Genomic DNA, 19,640 nt, shown 5'->3' on the forward strand with positions numbered 1-19,640 from the left:
CCGGCAAAAACGTAGAGTGAACAAGCACTAACTAAGCTATCAAACCGAGCCATCACAAAGACACCAGAATTACCGCACAACAACAGTGTACGCGTGTGAATGAGCAATGCGTGGGGAAAGGGAAGGGAGGCTTACTGGTGGCGTGAGTGAGTAGGACAGCATACAGCGCCATACTTATTAGTGGAGGCGCAACAACTACATAGGTTTTTTTTTTTTGGATTTTTTGCAGGTGGTAGGACCTTGTGCAAGGTCCGCCCGGATTGCTAGCACCATCTTGCTAGCTAATCCTGCTGTGAAGCAGCAGTGCTTGCACTGTTGTGTTACGGCATGGAGAGTAAGACAGCCGGTGAAATTACTGGCACTTGAGGTATCCTATCTTAGGCCTCTAGGTTGGCAACGCATCTGCAATCACCCTGGTGTTGCAGGTGTCTATGGGCGGTGGTGATCTCTTACCATCAGGAGACCCACTTGCTCGTTTGCCATCCAGTCGAATAAAAAACTAAAAAAACTAAATAGGATATCTGGATAGACCTCTAACTACTGCCATCTAAACTTCTACTACTTTCCGACATTTGTTTATTGTATTGCAGGCAGAACACGTTTTACATAGCATCTCCTGAAGGGAAGAAACTGATGGAAATCAACGCCACTGATGGCAACGTGGCCATCACCAATGTCGGGAAACCTTCCAAGGTACATAATTCTTCACCTGTTTCATCATCATTTTCGGTCTCTATATTATATCACTATCTATCAGCTAGATGTAAACGCGTTTCATTAACATTTCAGGTGGCCGTGGAATGGGTGACGGGCAACGTATACTTCGTGGACAGTACTCCAGGCTCCAGCTGCATCAGGGTGTGCAACTTCCAAAGGCAAAGATGCGCTAAGCTGCACAAACTGCCGGCTGGTGCTGTGGTATGTTGAAGTTAAAGCTGTCGCTTTATAGATCAGGGTTTCTCAAACTTTCGGCTCCACGTACCCCTGTTAAAGTTTCCAGGTGACAGCGAACCCCTTAACTAATTAAATCCCCCCCTCCCCTAACCTCCCAAAGAAAACAATAAAATTGACTGTTGAACGACGAAATCAGTCGCGCGCGCGCCACCATGTGTGCCGCACTTGCCTGCCAGTCATCACGCGACCATTACGTAAATCTTGTCGCGAACCCCCTGCCGTCGAATGGCGAACCCCTAGGGGTTCGCGTACCCCACTTTGCGAAACCCTGCTTTAGATCTAGCGTTTTCAGGCAAAATCACCAATCTATTTAAATATGGTCGAGCGCTACGAGGATCTGAGGCTTTATTGTCTAACCCACTCGGAATCACGATCATTTTTGTCATTTCTTTCTGTCACACTGCATGGGTTGACGGTAGACAGATAGATATAGTGATTGATCGAATTTCGTATCGTACCGTCCCTCTCACTGTCGTATTAAATTATAATTGGTAAGAAGCCGTGGTGGCCTAGTGGTTTGACCTATCGCCTCTCAAACTGAGGGTCGTGGGTTCAAACCCCGGCTCGCACCTCTGAGTTTTTCGAAATTTCATGTGCGGAATTACATTTGAAATTTACCACGAGCTTTGCGGTGAAGGAAAACATCGTGAGGAAACCTGCACAAACCTGCGAAGCAAATCAATGGTGCGTGTGAAGTTCCCAATCCGCACTGGGCCCGCGTGGGGACTATGGCCCAAGCCCTCTTGTTCTGAGAGGAGGCCTGTGCCCAGCAGTGGGACGTATATAGGCTGGGATGATGGGACGGCAAGATACGAAGTTCGAATAGGGCCGATTGAAATGAGCTCATTTAAGTAGAAAGCCTTTTCAGCAATCCTTTTCTTACACCGCCAGGTCACATCGCTAGTCGTGTCGCCAGAAACTCGACGTCTCTATTTCTGCATGGACAGTAATTCGAGCTCCACCACCGTTATCTGGGGGGGTGAGCTGAGCGGGCTCAAAGGGAATGACTTGGCTGTAGAGCACTGCGCGGGGCTCGCAGTGGATGGGGATCTGCTGTACGTCGCAGGACGCTCCGAGATTTTGCGGGTAGATGCGGAACTAACTCACAGGTCAGTGGTTAGAGCTAGAGCCCTTTTAAGGGCCTACGTTAGCTGATGCGGTTTGCACGGAGCGGGTGGACGCTAATTGAAAAATAGTATGAGCATCGCTAACTGGTGTCGCGTGCGACGGATTTTAGCTTCACCCGCGTAGGCCCTCACACAGGCGATTTTTTCGGCGATTTAGCGGCGGAGTAACTTAACCAGACTATCCTCAGAGCATCACAACCGATCACCTGCTACCAGATGTTACTCATAGCCAAACATCAGCACAGCGCAGTCTAACATCTAGTAGGATGATAAATGGTTGTGTCGCTCCGACGATGAAATCTGGTTGAGTTCGAAACGCGTCAGTGTAGCATGATGGTGGTAATAGTTGTGTTTTTAGAGTTCCTAGTCAACTAGGAACCCTTATGATTCGCCATGTCTGTCCATCTGTCTGTCTGTTTGTCCGCTGCTAAGTTTAGAGACCGTTATACCAGGTACTAGAAAGCTGTAATTTGGCATCAATATACATATCAGTCACGCCGACAGTGGTAAAATAATAAAAAAATAAAAAAAATTAGGGTACCTCCCATACACAATGTGGGGGTGTTTTTTTTTCTGGACTAACCCTATAGTGTTGGATAGCTATGTCATAACCATTGGGGGGTTGCCAGGACGATTTTTCGATTTATTGATCTGTTTGCGTAATATTCAAATTTAAAGTGCAAATTTTCATTAAAATCGATCTAATCTAAAATCTAAACTATTGGGTGGAAAAATTTGAAAAAATTCAGGATGTTAGCAATTATATAAAATTTACAAGGAAAATTATAACGGCTAAGATTGCTTGAGAATTATTAGTAGTTTATGAGTAAATAGCAGCCTAAGGTATGAAATATACCTAAACTTGAACGATTCCGTACACATGTACGAAATCCTTAGAAAAATATTAAGTACTTGATTTTTGCAATGACTACGGAACCCTATCTTTGGCGTGTCCGACACGCTCTTGGCCGTTTTTTTTTATTAAAACTTGCCTTTGCCTCCCACTCAGGGAGGCAAAGGCGCAAGAGGGTCATCTGATGGGAAATGATGACCACTGCCCATGACCATGATGACAACTACTCAAGGAGAATCATTGGTCCGTTGCCGGCCTTTAAGAAAGATTTGTGTGTTCTTGTGGTGTGGAGGTGGAGGATATATGCGAACACACATTTCTTATGTAGACGTAGCTATCGTAAATACGGGAGTAAAAGTAATTGTTTACGTTATTTCTTCACGTTATCAATGTTTTATTCCAAATTCCAGCTTGAAAATCGTCACGAACGACAAGCATCTCCAGTCACCTAGAAGCCCGGTAGTTTTTGAAGACCACGTTTACGTCCTAAGTGAATTGTATGGCGCGAGGGAGAGCTTCAAAATCAGTCGCTGTCTCACCTTTGGAAAACGGAACTGCCTACCCTACATCTTCAGCCTATTTGGTGCCCAAGCGTTTGTTATACGGCACATGAGCATACAGAGAGGTGATCTGAAGAACGACTGTGAAGGATTTGTTTGCGAAAATGTCTGCGTGTTGGGCGAGCATGGGCCAATGTGCGTGTGCCACGAAGGGGATATTTCTAAGGACGGGAGCTGTGCTCTGTTGGATAGAACCGCGGTAAGTTTTAAATAGCATCTTTATAATTGATAGGTTAGTGATACCACTACTAAGATATACATACAGTACATGTGCGACCGACTTGCTCGAGCTAAAACTCGATAATAAGCGTTTTCGCAGAGATAAGACCAAGCTAGATCGATTTGTCATCCCCGAAAACCCCCACATACCCAATTTCATCGAAATCGTCGGATCCGTTTCCGAGATTCTGATTATTACAAGAATTGCTCGTTTAAAGGTAGGTATTAGATAGATAATATTTGCTTGCGAATTAGGTACCTAAATCTTCATTTTCTTTATCGGTATACTCAATGCTGAAACTCGTGCCTAGTTTGCAGTTTGAAGAGATTAACTAATACACTGTTAGTTATACAAAATTTAGATTCAAAGGCATTGTGTAGGTACGTCTAACGTCACCCAAGTAAATTTTAAATTGGTAGGGTACATAACCAAACCAGGGGCGGTCTTAAATACGTTGTGTGTGAGGTGTGAGGTTCCGCGCAGCTAATCTTTCGATTTGCGGGTTCTACACTACGACTGTTTCTGTAGAAAATAAGTGTAGGGTAATTGTAATTTACCGTTAATCATTTAAATTTAAATCTTTCATTTAGTCCACCGTTTAAACATTTTTTTTTAAACAGAGTTAAAGCGGAAGTCATGGCCGCGTCTCCGTCCGCGTCGAATTCGTTTATTGCTATCCTGCGGGAACTATGCAATTTTGCGAGATAAAAACTAGGCATCCTATGTCCTTCCCCGGAACTCAAACTATCTGTATAATATAACGAATTTCATCTAAATCGGTTCAGCGTTTCAGACGTGAAGAGGTAACAAACAAACATACTTACAAAACTTTCGCATTTATAATATTTACTAGCTGTTGCCCGCAACTCCGTCCGCGTAGAAGTATGAAGAATAGTTCGTCATATTCCCAGTGTTGGGTTGGCTTGTGTTGGGAATCGCAGGCTGCAGACACAACTTTTTTAAGGCATATCACATTAACAGAGTAGGGCGGAGACACACAACCAGACCTACTGAATATACCTAAAAAAAACCATGAAAATCGGTCAAGCCGTTTCGGAGAAGTTTGGTCACAAACACTGTGACGCGAGAATTTTATATATTAGATAGCGGGATCAACATTTGACTGGATGTAATCGCGTGGGTAAATCAAAAACCATCCAAATAAGCTTTATGTTTCCAGCTACCACTATTCAACGGCGGGATTTCCAAAGACTTCGTGGAGCAGCACCGTCTGTCGGTGTCGCTCGTGGTGGTGACGCTTCTGCTGTTCGCGCTGTACATCGGCGTGTTCGTGTATTACCACTGCTTGTATCGACGCAGCCGCGGGCTGGCGCTGCCGTGAGTGTTCCTACATTGCGGCTATAATTTTTTTTGGGTTGAGTCCAGTAGCGTAGCGTGGGTATCAGCCACCCGGGGCGGAGGAAAATTTTGTCGTCCTCGTGTTTAGGTTATAAAAAACTATAGTGTACCATTATTGTACCATTTAATTCTAGAAAGGGGATTATTTCCTGATTTCGTCACAGTAGGTATAATTTCTTGCTCGATCTAGTCGGGCCGAATAGTAGGTGCGACAAAACTATAATATATATTACAAGCTTTTATTTAGTTTCACCTGTCCCATTGTCTGTCTGTCTGTCTGTAATCAAATCTTGCAATTTGAATTCGACCAACTTCCAGTAGGTAGTTAGATTGACTTGAAATTTGGTATAAGTACTTACTTATGTAAATCGCGTGACAATACAATAATCGTAGTGACATCCTGGTAGTCCGGCCAGGATCGTCTCCACAGGACGGAACTCTTCAATGGTTAAGGGGCTACCCGAGGTTTTCATCGATTTTTGACAAGTTTTGAATCGTATCTCCTACTTTTGCACTAAAGATAGAATTATAAGTCAAACGGTTATCGGTTCTCCAATCTTTTATCTCCATTTTTGTCTAGCAGATTTTGAAAAAAATAAATACTTAATTTTGTATGATTTTTTTTATAATATTGTCTGAAAAAACACTTATTTCGTATCTCTATTGACGTGAAAGATCTAACATATACGAAATCTACATATTTGGGTTTGTCTTTGACGTCTCTAAAAACTGGTCGAGGGTTTTCATTTGAAACTAATTAACGCAAAAGTTATGGCCAGAAAACAATGAACTTTGAAGTAAATATGGGATACTATATTGCTTAAAGCTGTTGTTGTCAATATAATAAGCTACAAAAATCATTAGAAAACTAAGGAATTCAGATCGAAGGTCATTGGGGCATGGGATCCCTTTAATGGCATCGACTTGAAATTTGGTATGCAAATTTAGTTTAGGTGACAATACAAGTAGGTAAAGCCAGCAAGAAAGCTTGTATTAAAAATGAAAAAAAAATTGCCATTGCGACCATTATGGAGGACTGGGCCCCAGAAAATGAAAGAAACCTATAGTCAACGAAAATTTCAGCCAGCAAAAAAAGCTTGTATGAAAAATAGAACTTTTAACAAAAACATGGCATGGCGATGGCATCTCAATAGACATTTACTGAGATAAGGCCACACTGTCTGAAGGAAAATTAGAAAATTGATGCAATTTTTTTTCAGGGTGCGATTCCAAAACCAAACATCGATTAGTGGTTCTACGCTCTCAACGCCTGTCATAGACATGCCAACGGACAGGTAATTACTTAAATACACCACATCACATCTCTACCTATATATTTATGTACTCTCATTGCTGGACACCACAGGCCGAACCTCTCAGAATGAGAGGGCCTGGACCTTAGTTCCCACGCGGGGCCAGTGCAAATTGGGAACTTCACACACACTATTGAATCACTTTTCAGGTTTGTGCAGCTTTCCTTACGATGTTTTTTCCAATAATCGTTTTTATTGACATTGCAAAGTAGGCATGCTACAGTCGAGTTCATAAACTTGTGAGCAAACATTTGATCAAAAATATCTGAACACGACTCTATTGTTAACGGCGTAGAAGCGAGTTCATATATTTTTGTTAAATATTTTGCTCACACTTAATTTGATTGCTTAGTAGCGACATCTCTTGTCCGGGTGAGTGGTTAGTTCCGATGTGGTGCTGAAAGTTTCTCGATGAGGGCTACAGCATAGATGTCGCTAGTGTCGCTGCTTAAGTGACTAAATAGGAAACAAACAAGCTGAGAGGATTCGCGCTGTCATCGTTCATCCACCATTACCTCTCATATTTCGTTTTCTAGATTTTTTTTACCGTACAACGGCAAAAACTACTAGACACTGGCAAAATTGTCCTCCAATGGAAAGAGCCATATTTTTTTAAAGAGACAAACAACAATCTGAGATATGTGGTGCATAGGAGAAATTTGTGTCTGTACCACTGTCCAGCGGTGGTGTAGTGGTATAGCACGTGGTACGGAATGCCGAGGACCTGGGTTAGATTCCCAGCGCTGGTCTTATTTTTCTGGTTTTTCTGTGCATCCATAATTCAGTTTGTATTTTCGACACAAGTTTATTAACTCGACTCTACAACACATGAGTAGGTATGACATTAATCTTAAAAAGGTAGGTAGTTAGATATTGTAATTAGCATGCCGAAAATGAAGCACATAAAAGGCGACAATTGCACACAGATAGGTAGATAGGACCAGAGAAAAACTCACGTGTGCTCCCTCAGGTGTTTAGGGTTCCGTAGTCAAAATTACAATAGGAACCCTTATAATTTCATCCTGTCCATCCATCCGCATGTGATAGGGATTTAATCAAAAACTATTTAATTATCTATTGTTTTGTATACTTTTCTTCGTTTTAAGTTCCAGCACCCATGACTTCGTGAACCCGCTTGAGTTTGTGGGCAACTTCTGGCGAAGATCGTTTAGGAGCCAACGGCCAATTGTAAGTTTATATAGGTCCACGATGTTAGGGCCTACGCTAGCTGGCGCGGGTGCACGGAGCGGGCGCACGCCTGCGGGTGCGGGTGGTCTGTATGTCTGTCTGTGGCACCGTAGCTCTTAAACGGATGGACCGATTTGAATGCGGTTTTTTTTATTTGAAAGCAGGTGTTTCAATAGGCTTCCACCCACTCGGTGCAAATCACGTCAGCTAGCGTAAGCCCTAACATCTTGGATTCTTCTTGTCCCCCCTGGACGGGGATGCTGTGAAGGCGGTTGCCCCTTGTAGCGGCTTCTTAGGCCACAAATATAGACGGGTCATTGAATATGTATGAGGCTGGATAATTATAACGCCTAGACCTTCCACTTGCTAAAACACAATAATTTTACCCTTAATAAGGTAGAGGCGATTTAGCGACCACTTGTATTGAGTTGGAAACTTAACCTTATTCATTTCATAATACGTCACAATTTAGACGACCAGATGGCCTAGTGGTTAGAGAACCTGACTACGAAGCTTGAGGTCCCGGGTTTGATTCCCGTGTCGGGGCAGATATTTGTATGAAAAATACGAATGTTTGTTCTCGGGTCTTGGGTGTTTACTATGTATTTAAGTATGTATCTATCTATATAATTATATTTATCCGTTGCTTAGTACCCATAACACAAGCTTTGCTAAGCTTACTTTGGGACTAGGTCAATTGGTGTGAATTGTCCCGTGATATTTATTTATTTATTTTAATTTCCATTGTAATTATAGAAAAACCGACTAGCTTTATGTTCTTTGTCAGGTATGTATTCAATAGCTGCTTTCGATTCTGTGGTACTATGCTCCAATAAATGGGGCCTTATTAAGGGTGAACTTACTATGATTATTTTGATAGTATACAAATTCAGTCAAGAAAAATGTACATTTTTAAATGTTTAAATATTTTCAAGTTGGTGCAGTGAATGTTATTTTAAGTTGTCCGGTATCGGAAGATGCAGTACGAATTTATCGGTTCATCAAGCACTCAGATAATCTGGATATCGCAATAGGAGTGTTTGATGAATGTGGACATTGAGTCTTTCAATGAGGCTGGCATAGTCACACTGATATACTTAAGCCTCAAAAAAAACAGAAAAAAAATATATATATATATTTTCAAGTTATTTTTGATTACAGGGCACAGCTGGACTGAATATTGAAATACCGCAGCCACTGCAAGATCTATCCGACACAGAGTCAGATATAGACTACAAGCAAGAGGAACTACTCATAAGATAAAATATTTTATTGTAATTGAATTGTTTTTAAATAATTATTAATATTGCAAGAATATTATGATTAATTTACTCATAATTATTTATTAATTCTTGAAAAAATATATGAATTATCTGTATAGTTATAACATTATAGTTATTGTACTACATTTTATTTTAATTTTTGAATGGAATACAAAATATAAATTTACAACTGTAGTTTCATTAAAACAAGTGATGATTACAGTAAAATTTTATTAATATCTAGACAAACATATATGATAAAGCACAAAAATTTACTTCCATAGCTTCTTAATGGACATATTCTTCTCGGAGTCCTTCTGCATGACTTTGGCAACAGCCATTTCAAAGTCTTCCTGCGTAACATGCACTCTGCGTTCTCGCAGAGCGTACATACCCGCCTCAGTACATACCCCCTTAACCTCCGCTCCAGATGCACCAGGCATCAGCTCTGCAATCTTGCGCAGATTAATTCCTCTAGTCAAATTCATTTTGCGGGAGTGGATCTTAAGGATATCCAAGCGAGCTTCTTCATTTGGTGGAGGGAACTCAATCTTCCTGTCGATACGGCCAGGTCGCAGCAGGGCAGGGTCAAGGATGTCAATCCTGTTGGTTGCCATAATGACTTTAATATTCTTAGTAGCTTCAAAACCATCCAGCTGATTAAGGAGCTCCAACATGGTTCTCTGCACCTCAGAGTCACCACCACTGCCAGATTCAATACGAGATGAACCAATCGAATCAATTTCATCCATGAAAATTATTGACGGAGCATGTTCACGAGCCATCACAAACAGCTCACGCACCATGCGACTTCCTTCACCAATGAACTTCTGGACCAGCTCGGACCCAGATACACGAATGAATGTACATTCAGTGTGATGGGCGACTGCTCGAGCTAGCAAGGTTTTACCAGTTCCTGGTGGACCATACAGCAGCACTCCTTTTGGTTGAGCAATACCCAAGGCATCAAACAGCTCCGGATGTTTAACAGGCAGTTCAATGACTTCCTTAATCTCCTTAATTTGTTTGTCCAAGCCGCCAACCATCTCGTAGGTAGAGTCAGGAACCTTTTCGACCATCATAAGGGACACCAAAGGGTCGACTTTGTTGGGGAGGATCTTGTGAAGAGTGTAACTTTCATTGCGCAGAGCGACGCGGCAGTTAGCAGTCACGTCATTGATGTCTACATTTTTGTCTAAATCGACCACAAATTTGCCTTCGGGATGGACTTTTACTAGAACTTTCTTCTTGTCCATAGGCTTGACTACTTCACCTACGTACGAACCTTGCTCTTGCAACAGCTGTAGCTCTTCCCTCAACATACGAACTTTGGCGTTAAGCTCATTCCTTTGAGCTTGGAGACGCCGTAAATTCTGAGACTTTTCAGCGACGATCAACTGCAGTTCCTCGATCTTGGTGATATAGTACGGGCGGAAACCCTCGCCCTTTGCGGAGTCCACCTCCATTTTAGTAAGAGTCATTTTGTGTTTTGTTCACGCGCTCATTAACACAAAAGATTTGATGGACACGATATGACGATATAATAAGCAAAAGTATAACAAGTATAACACGACAACGCCACCCTCAATATTTTTCAAGTCATGCACCACAGACAGACAGTTTTGTGACTGTACTTGACGTTTGCAGTGTGTGTGGTAAAAATAAAAAAAACTACCACTTACTTAACCAACCAATCATTTCACCTATAATTATTATTACTCTTGTACTAGTAATTACTTTTTTTGTTATAAAAATAATGTATGATGATAATGATTGATGCAGGATTTCTTTATTTTTTTTTTAAATATTATTACTTAGATCATCTTTTTTTCTACTAGTATTTCGTAAATAGCAACATTATTTTGTAAGAAGGCGTTCACGTTAAAAATTTAGGTAATAAAATTGCGTTCAATCGATTGCTTTATTTTCACCATTTATTTTTGACATTAAATCCTTCAAAAATAAATACATAAAGTAAATAAACAATCAATATTTCAAGATTATAATGTATCCAATATGGATACTATTTTTTTATTTGCCGAAAGTAAAGGATTGGCCTCGCAAGTAGCCACTAAGAATAAATTATGAAGAAGAAACATTCCTCTCGAGTTCCTACCTAAAACAAATATAGTCGGAAGAATGCTGATCTTATTATGCACATTGGCTCTAAATTTACTAGTTTTTGCTCGAATTGGTTGCTTAGCTCACTGGAGTTACGTCATTGGAACTGCCGTCTACCCTACTGACGATCATAGCAAGCTGCTTTTAAGCGGAGGAGTATTTGGCTTCATTATTATCGGTGGATTGGTCCCTGGATATTTCTTTCCTCGAATAAAGCTCGCAGCAACTGCTTTAAGTATCCCTCCTCAGATACATATGCTTGTCTTGCTTCAAAAGAGTATACGCGCAACTCACATTGAGAACAGAACTGTGCTGAAAGCTGTACGAGGTTATACTGTTCTGACTCTGATGTCTACTGCCTGGTCTATATTTAGCCTATTACGGTTAAGTGTTTAGGTATCATACCTACCCACCATATGCGTATCTATATACGCCTATGGTGGGTAGGTATGTCTTTAGGGGGGGGGGCGTGCCCACCCCAGAATGTTGGGCTACTGATTAGAAATTCTATAATACTGATATCTTGATGTGATGTTGGAGCGAATAAGAATATCCACCAGAATTCAAAATTCTATGCCGAAAGGGAGGCCGAAAGCAATCGAAAATGGTGCGTTGGAACTCCGAAAGAAGAAAACTTTTGCGCTTGAACTAGAATTATACATCCTAAATTCCGGAGACGCATTAAAAAGTATTTTTATTCCTGTGCTGTTATATATATTGAGATACAAAATCCTGGGTCTCTGAGTTGAAATGAATAAAAGTATTGTTAATTTGAATTTGCTTAATTATTTCGATTTAGTCTCAGTTCTAATCGATGGTGAAAAGACCAAATCTCAAACATTTTTTGACTTTGTTTTTAATGTAAATTCAGAATCTCCAGGAGCCCCAATCCTTAATAATAAATATGATCAAATATTAAAGTATGTAATATCATTTTCCACTTTTTATAAACGTACTGTAGAGATAGCATCTGGTCGGAATCCTCGGACCTATATTATAGGATGCACCCAAAATTATTAATGTATACCTACGTTAGGTACATACTCGTACTACCTACACAATTGAAGATACATTATACTCCGTTTACTTAGTCGAGTTTAGACTTGCAAGAAAAATAGTGCAAGTTGCATTACATTGCGACTGCGAGGCCGTAAAACGAATTTGTAGTACCTACCTAATCAATCGAGAGCCGCAATATAAATACATACTAATATTATAAATGCGAAAGTGTGTGCGTTTGTGTGTTTGTATGTATGTTTGTCCGTCTTTCACGTCGAAACGGAGCGACGGATTGACGTGATTTTTGGCATAAGTAGAGATAGTTTATGAGCCAGAGAGTGACATAGGCTACTTATTATCCCGAAAAAATCACAGTTCTCGAGAGAACAACGCGCGACAACCGAATTCCACGCGGGTGAAGCCGCGGGCAAAAGCTAGTAATTTATAATGCTAAGTACTTGCACGATTTTTCTTGCAAGTCTAAACTCGGCCTATATTTCGAACACAAATTGACGAAAAATACACCTAGGGACATGTACATTTATTAGTACATTTATTAGGTAGCGGTATTTATTATATTTTTATTATAGAAGTTAACACAATTTTAAATAGTTTCGTTGTTACATTTAAAAACTTCTGCAAATTTTACCGTTAGGCTGGCGACACACTTGACGGTTGACGGAACTTATTGCATATACTACGCGGAACGACCGATCTTCCGCGTAGTGTGCCCGCTATTTGTAATTTATATGCAATAACATGTATTGGATTGGCGTTCCGTCGCGGAAGATACGCTTTTTTTAGAACAATAAAGCAGATACCTATGGCGTTTTTTTGGGATATAAAATAAGTTATTTCAGAAAGCTATAATAGCAGCTACATTAACTTCCCACGTATGTAAACATTTTTTGGACTACTTATCTAATACAAATACACATGCGTCACGAATTGAATGTTGGTAAAGTACTTTACTACTGGGCATTGGATTGTACACGAAGTTGTTGAAATCCCGAGTAGGCCACCTACGAACAGATAATTTCATGAATGAAATTATGTTCATGTAAATCAACGTTTTAGATAAGCAAGATGTTCGGACTTTAGCTTGACTTTTTCATGGTAGAGCTGAAAGAAAACCCCAACTACTGTATCGACAAATATTTACATTGTATACGTACCTACTGTATGGAATGGTGGTTATTTCCAGCCCAAAAAGTTATCGCGATAAGAAGGCGGGCGGTACGGCTACGGCGGCAGTAGAAGTGACGCGACGCTTGACGCAAGTTGTCTGCATTTATCGAGAAAAAAAAAGAATTAAAAAGTTATCACTTTGACAGGTAACCTGAGTTACGAAAAGAAAAAGATTCAATTGTAATAAGAAAATCTTATCGATTTCCGCTAATTTTAGCTGCCTTATTTTCCTATAGTTGGTTTTATTATTATTTTTTAACTTAGTTTAAATGTTTTCCTGTGTAAGAAGTTAACTGTTGAGTGTATTTAAAATATTTAAAACTGTGTTTAATGTTGTTGTAAATGTTTGCGTCGCTTTGTTTTTGTGATAAGGTAATGTTTTTGTAAAATATCGACATGTTTTTATTTTAAAAGTTTTAAATCGCATGCTGTAGTATTAACTCCAGGCTAATAATGTTTTGCTACAAGTGAAGATAAGGTCAGAGCTTGTAAGTCGTATGTGTAAACGATCGAGGAAAAGTCCTTAGCATCTGTTGTATCTCGTGACCGATTACATAGAGTAATTTTCTATATCTTTAGAGACCTTGAAATTCGTAACTTTTCGCGGTAATGTGTGAAATTGAGTAGAATAGTAAGTTCTCTTCATTGGCTGTTGTTTAGCTAATTACGTTATGCGGCAGCAGGGGAGACCGACGACGAGAAATAATTTAGAGTTCTTTAAATGCACACATTTAATTCTAAGAATAATTAAAATTAGTTACAAAATTTATTATTAATGAGAGTGTGAAGACGATCAATGTTAGAATCGAATTCTAACTCTAAGATATTTAAAATTAATTATACTAATGAAAAGGTGTGAATCCGGTTGATGTTAGAACCGAATTGAGGTAATGCCGAGGTTCCTGTCGCTCGGAGCGTCGACCACCAGCGATGCGATGATGCGGCCGCAGGTGCACCGGGTGAATCACGTCTTCCGCGTAGTGGATACATGACATTTTAGTGATACTAGTACACTGCCCTGGCTTTGCGTGTTATATTAGCATTCAGCTATAACAAGCTAATGAATGATCACAGTTTTTATTATTGTTTCGTTATTATATCAGTGTTTCAGAAAACATTTTCGAGTTTATTAATTTATAGGTCTTAAATAATTAGCGGGAATATGCACTGTGTTAACCAATGCAAAAAGAGGGGTGTTATAAGTTTGACTGCTATGTGTCTGTATGTGGCACCGTAGCTCTTAACGGGTGAACCAATTTGAATGCGGTTTTTTTTATTTGAAAGCAGGTTTTCTAGCGTTGGTTCTTAGACATGTTTTTCAAAATCGGTTCAGCCTTTTTTGAGATATTGAACTTTGAAGTGACAATGTCGGGGGTCTTCTAACTTTTTGTTGGTCAGGTTATCTTAATTTCCATTAACTTCAACAAATGGCTCAGCTCATTAATAGAAACTACTTACCTGGTAATTAATAAAAAGATAATTACCAGGGTAAATTATTAGTTGGTTAGTGGCCAAAAGTTCAAATTGAAAACCATTGATTACTTTAACACAGTTGCTTAGCAATTATGCTTGTTGCAATGAATGTGGTAAAGTAGAATGGATAGTAGAGCAGCACCATGAGGAGGAATCAGAATTCGATTTGTAGCATTCAAACATGGCGGATGTAGACTATATCTAATTTTGCTATTTCTGTTTCTTTGGCTAGTTGAAGTATAATTTTGATAGTGTTTTATGCGGCGATTAACCTTAACAGTGAACAGTGATCACAAAATTCTATATTGCTCTTGTGTCTGACATTTTTTAATGCGCAAGTTGTCACCACATGGTTTCAAGTTGCAAAAACTACAATCACCATACAAGGTCCCTCTCATAGAGAGTTTACCTTGACACTGGCAAAATTGTCCTATTAATTAGGACAGAAAAGCCATGTTTTAAAAGAGAAGAAGAAGAAAAAGGAGCAATTTACTTCTTTGCACTGGAAAGTAACCTTTTGTAAAAGGTGCCATTGTGAGCAGTTAACATTAAGCTATTGTAATTATTTTTTTTGTAACATTTTTGCATTTCCTTTTTGCCCAATAAAGCGTATAAACAAACAAACAAAAAATTAGATTAATAATAATAACACTAAAAGGAGAGAATAATTTCTGCTGGTTCATGCTGAGGCACAATTTCAAATCACCAAATTGGTAGAAAATTTGCCTCATGGTTGGAAAATGTATGCTGCATGGAGAAAATTTAATTCATTAATAATAGTTCCCATGCTTGTCTAGTGCGGATTGAGCACTGCACACAGCATTGTTTTTTTTTTCAGGTGTGTTACCTAACACTTTGTGATATAAATTCTGAAAAATTCAAAGTTGCGGTTCAAACTCACAACCCCCTGATTGAGAGGCCATGATCCAAACCACTAAGCTACTATGACTTTTTCAATGTTCAGGCTTAATTTCCAGTAATTACCCAGTGAAGAAAAGTGTCTTAGATAATAATAATATAGTATTTGACTATTTTTTATTATGAGTGTCATCAGATGGAAAAACTATTTTTAAGCGCACAAAGCGTTTTCGCTCTTCCTTCATCAACCGCACAGCGAAAGAGTGGAATTCCCTGACTGCGACTGTGTTTCCTGAACACTACAATTTGGCCGCTTTCAAGTCCAGGGTGAATGAGCATTCATTGTAGCATGCTCCATTGTAGGCCTCATCCTCGCTTTCCATCAGGCGTGATTGTGGCGAAACGCAAGCCTATATTGTTAAAAAAAAACGTGTTAGAAATGACAGTTACAAAGGTTCAAAATTAAAAATTAGATAGAAAGAAATACTTGCGTGTGGCCATACCTACTGGATAGAGAAAACGTTTTAGAAAGGATTAGACATAATATTATGTAGAGATTTTTCAAAAACAACTATTATAAATTAAATTTTCAACTGAATTATTTATTTTCTTTGCTAAACATTGGCTGTATATTTAAAATCTACACCCATATAGTAAATCCTCAATTATGCGTTCAAAAACCATAGGTAATGATCAGCATTACGACATTGGATTCTATTATGAACATGGCTGTATCATAATGAGATTTCATACATTATTACAGCGACAGGTCGTCGCGCGCGCAGCGGGCGCAGCTCGTGGGGCAGACATATCTACCTAGTTCACGTTAATGCAGGTCATTCTCAATGGTTCTTGAACACATGATAGAGGATTTAATATATGGATATAGATAAAATATTGTATGCAACTGTACGTAATTAGGCCTTAAAACACTCATGTGACCCTATTATGAAACTCGGCTATGCCTCGTATCATAAACCCACACTCGTGTTTTAAGGACCCCTATTACGATACAGTTGCATAAAATACTATTTTGAAAGTGTTTTAACAGGTTCCCTGTCCCGTAGCCTTGTGCAGCGCATTTTTTTGACACATCCCCATAGTAATGATAAAGTAATGCAATATCCCCATAGTAATTTTCATTGGTTATCTAAATGTGTTTTAAGAATAAAAATAATATAATATAATACGTAATAATTGATCGAAAGAACAAATGCATTATTTACTGTGCCGTTCCACTAAAGTCACGCATGAGGCACATGTGCCTCATGGGGCAGGGAACCTGTTAATGCAAATACCGTTGTCTTTTTCTGACATCAATATTTTTTTCAGAATGGGAAACGCAAGCAAAAAACTAGCTGCAAAATGTACTCTGCTCACCAAAGAGGAGCAGAAGTATGTGGCAGCCACGTTCAGGTCAGCGAGCAAGAACTCGGACAAGATCCGAGAGGATGATCTCATCGTGAGTGGCAAACTAGACGCAGTGTTGCTAGAAGTGTGTTCATTTTTGTTTATTATTTCATTTTAGTTTTAGTTTTTAGTTTGGTGATGAGACAAGGGCTTTTGTTAATTTCGTATTTTTTTTTTACACTTAATTTATAATTGATGGAGTAACCTTCCTATACTCATGCAGTATAGTTGTGTTTTTAATGGGCATAAAAATGTTTCCTTTTTTATATTTAATGTCATTATTACAAAATGTATAATGAGAAAGATTATCAAAAAATATTTTTTTTTTATGAATTCATATTTCAGTTTCTAAAAGTCTATAAAAGTCCATAAAAATTTATTCGAAAACACACGTGCATTTTAAGTGCAAAAAAGCCTTTGTCTTATCATTTCTCTTGTTATTTCATACCAGTTTTCATATATTTTTTTAAGTCTTATTTAGTTCCATAGTTTTGTCCGATTTTCTTTACTTTTTTATCACTATTGTTTGTTTTGTTTTTATTTACTTATTGGTTATTGGAAACTCGTATGTCCTTTGCCCATGATTCTCACTGAAATACAAAATTAAAATACAATAATTATCGTCGAGGTTGTAGGTATATTCCTCATATTATTATGATCCGACTTGTTTAGTCTCGGCCAAACGTGCAATAGATGAACTCGTATTATCGAAGGCCTCCCCTTCTGGTCGGCCTTCAAACTAATTCGTTCGTCTATTGCTTACTTTCCAGCCTCTACAACAATGTACTATTCTCTTTTAGGCAGTAATGCTGTATTTCAATGGGAATCACCTAATTATCAACTTAGATTTGACTAGCTGCTTCTAATGTACACATCCAATATAGACCTCATACTCTAAAGAAGTTCTTCGATTAAGATTTGCTATGTTAGAAGCAGTTGCAGTCTGCATAAATTACATTGAAGTCACTAAGGTGTTCAAAAATATGCAAACATGCCTTATTTAGAAATAGAGCTTATCAACTGGATTTTTTTCGGACCTGGTGATAAATACGTTTTTCACATTTGAGTGCATCTTATAGCCTAATAGGACCCACTGATGCTACGAAGAATCCTGTGATCAGGGGGGCGGGGCTACTACGAAAATCGAAGTTCGTATCGTTTCGTCCGTTTCACTCTCGTATTAACCTGTCGCGCGACCAACGACTTTTTTGGGTAATTTTGGACTAGTACCCTATGTTAAAGGGTGTTCGAAACTAGTAACAAAAATTGACTAATCACTAGTACTTAGATACGCGCCACTGTGGCGCGTAGGGCGTTCGACGGGTTAAATAACATAAGCATCGGCGGGATAGCAAGATATTGACGGTTCGAATTTTGGACTTCGTAGTTCAGGGCCAAACTAGACCCGATTTATCGTAAATTCTTACCACACACGCGCTACAGATTAATGTAGCGATCTTCATTTCGTTCCGATGGCGACCGACGGCGCAATATAGCCCTAATTCATCCGGTCCGATTAATCTATTCGAATTTTGATACTGTTCCGTGACGCTACAGTTTTAGCAAATCGTACAAAACTTTATACTCACATATACAATACGATAAATGGTACCTAGGGTTGCCAACTTTTTTTACAAGAAATAAAGTATATTTACGTCTGAGAAGGGAAATAAACAGTATTTTAGAAAAATGAACAGTATTTTCTTCTTTTCATGTTTTAAAGACAAACTTTTGGGTGCTTCTCGCACAACTTATCAATTTAGTTTCATTTTTAAAAGCCTCGCAGACCTCGTCAGAATCAAAACTAAAAACAAGATAAATAAGGAGGTAAATTTTTATTAAATTAACATTGACGGATTCGTTCTGAACGGTCTGAACCACCACTATTCTGACTATGCTGTACTGGCTTAGTATGTGCTTAGTGTTAGGCAATGTTGATGCTGAAAACAGTATTTTATCTACACCCATATAGTAAATCCTCTATTATGTGTTCAAAAACCATAGGTAATGACCAGCATTACGACATTGGATTCTATTATGAACACGGCTGTATCGTAATGGTCATTACGATACAGATGAGATTTCATACAGCAGTGTGCGTCGCGCGCGCGCAGCGGGCGCAGCTCGTGGGGCAGACAGCTACCTAGTTCTCGTTAATGCGGGTCATTATCAATGGTTCTTGAACACATGATAGAGGATTTAATATATGGATATAGATAAAATATTGTATGCAACTGTACGTAATTAGGCCTTAAAACACTCATGTGACCCTATTATGAAACTCGGCTACTCGTGTTTTAAGGACCCCTATTACGATACAGTTGCATAAAATACTATTACATACTTTATTTTAGTTCAATAGTAAAAAGTATAATGAAGTGAAAAACATTATAATACTGTTTTTAACAGTATAGTTGGCAACCCTAACCTATATTTATAACCTATATTTCGTAATGTCTGTAGGCCGTAAAAGTTAAATAAATATAAGTATTTTGACTTTGACATTACGAGTACACGTGATATAGTAAGACTATAACTAATATATTCTGTCAGGCCGGACTAGCGCGCCTGTTATAATTTATAATATTTTTGGACACCTTTCCCGCTTCAATATATCTGTTGCAGACTGTACAGTCACCTTTAACTGATCATCCATGCACCTTATCATGTTGTAATAGGGTTCAAAGATGGTCAGTCGTATTTGGCGACTGTATGTCTGATATCTCGATCACTTGTGTTTCTAATTATTCATTGC

The 19,640-nt window shown here is 38.9% G+C and overlaps 3 protein-coding genes across 6 annotated transcripts in view; 2 read left to right on the top strand and 1 right to left on the bottom strand.

The window, feature by feature from the left end:
• The window catches only part of yl (Putative vitellogenin receptor yl), a 39,672-nt gene extending 30,713 nt beyond the window's left edge, over positions 1-8,959 (top strand). Inside the window, exons 29-36 of the mRNA XM_074106742.1 lie at positions 591-693; positions 790-918; positions 1,846-2,063; positions 3,345-3,693; positions 4,895-5,052; positions 6,294-6,368; positions 7,493-7,574; positions 8,736-8,959. Of these exons, the coding sequence (XP_073962843.1) occupies positions 591-693; positions 790-918; positions 1,846-2,063; positions 3,345-3,693; positions 4,895-5,052; positions 6,294-6,368; positions 7,493-7,574; positions 8,736-8,837 (1,216 nt within the window). The 3' untranslated portion in view covers positions 8,838-8,959. The remainder of the gene's footprint in view (positions 1-590; positions 694-789; positions 919-1,845; positions 2,064-3,344; positions 3,694-4,894; positions 5,053-6,293; positions 6,369-7,492; positions 7,575-8,735) is intronic.
• Positions 8,960-9,050: 91 nt separating this feature from the next.
• Rpt6 (26S proteasome regulatory subunit Rpt6) lies at positions 9,051-10,475 on the bottom strand. Its single transcript, XM_074106743.1, has one exon. The coding sequence runs from the start codon at positions 10,315-10,317 to the stop codon at positions 9,109-9,111; it is 1,209 nt and encodes a 402-aa protein (XP_073962844.1). The 5' UTR covers positions 10,318-10,475; the 3' UTR covers positions 9,051-9,108.
• Positions 10,476-13,185: 2,710 nt separating this feature from the next.
• LOC141441405 (MTOR-associated protein MEAK7) overlaps positions 13,186-19,640 on the top strand; it is a 29,701-nt gene continuing 23,246 nt past the window's right edge. The window contains exons 1-2 of one of the 4 annotated variants that reach the window (XM_074106120.1): positions 13,186-13,290; positions 16,808-16,970. In XM_074106120.1, coding sequence (XP_073962221.1) covers positions 16,809-16,970 — 162 coding nt within the window. In that variant the 5' untranslated portion in view covers positions 13,186-13,290; position 16,808. The other 3 variants (XM_074106123.1, XM_074106122.1, XM_074106121.1) reach the window with 3 other exon arrangements.

Source organism: Choristoneura fumiferana, chromosome 24 (assembly GCF_025370935.1).
Source record: "Choristoneura fumiferana chromosome 24, NRCan_CFum_1, whole genome shotgun sequence".
In the NCBI taxonomy this organism is placed as follows: Eukaryota; Metazoa; Arthropoda; class Insecta; order Lepidoptera; family Tortricidae; genus Choristoneura; species Choristoneura fumiferana.

What these genes read in the sequence shown, in the direction of transcription:
- Rpt6 (XM_074106743.1), bottom strand. Translation starts at nt 10,317, where the DNA reads ATGACTCTTACTAAAATGGAGGTGGACTCCGCAAAGGGCGAGGGTTTC.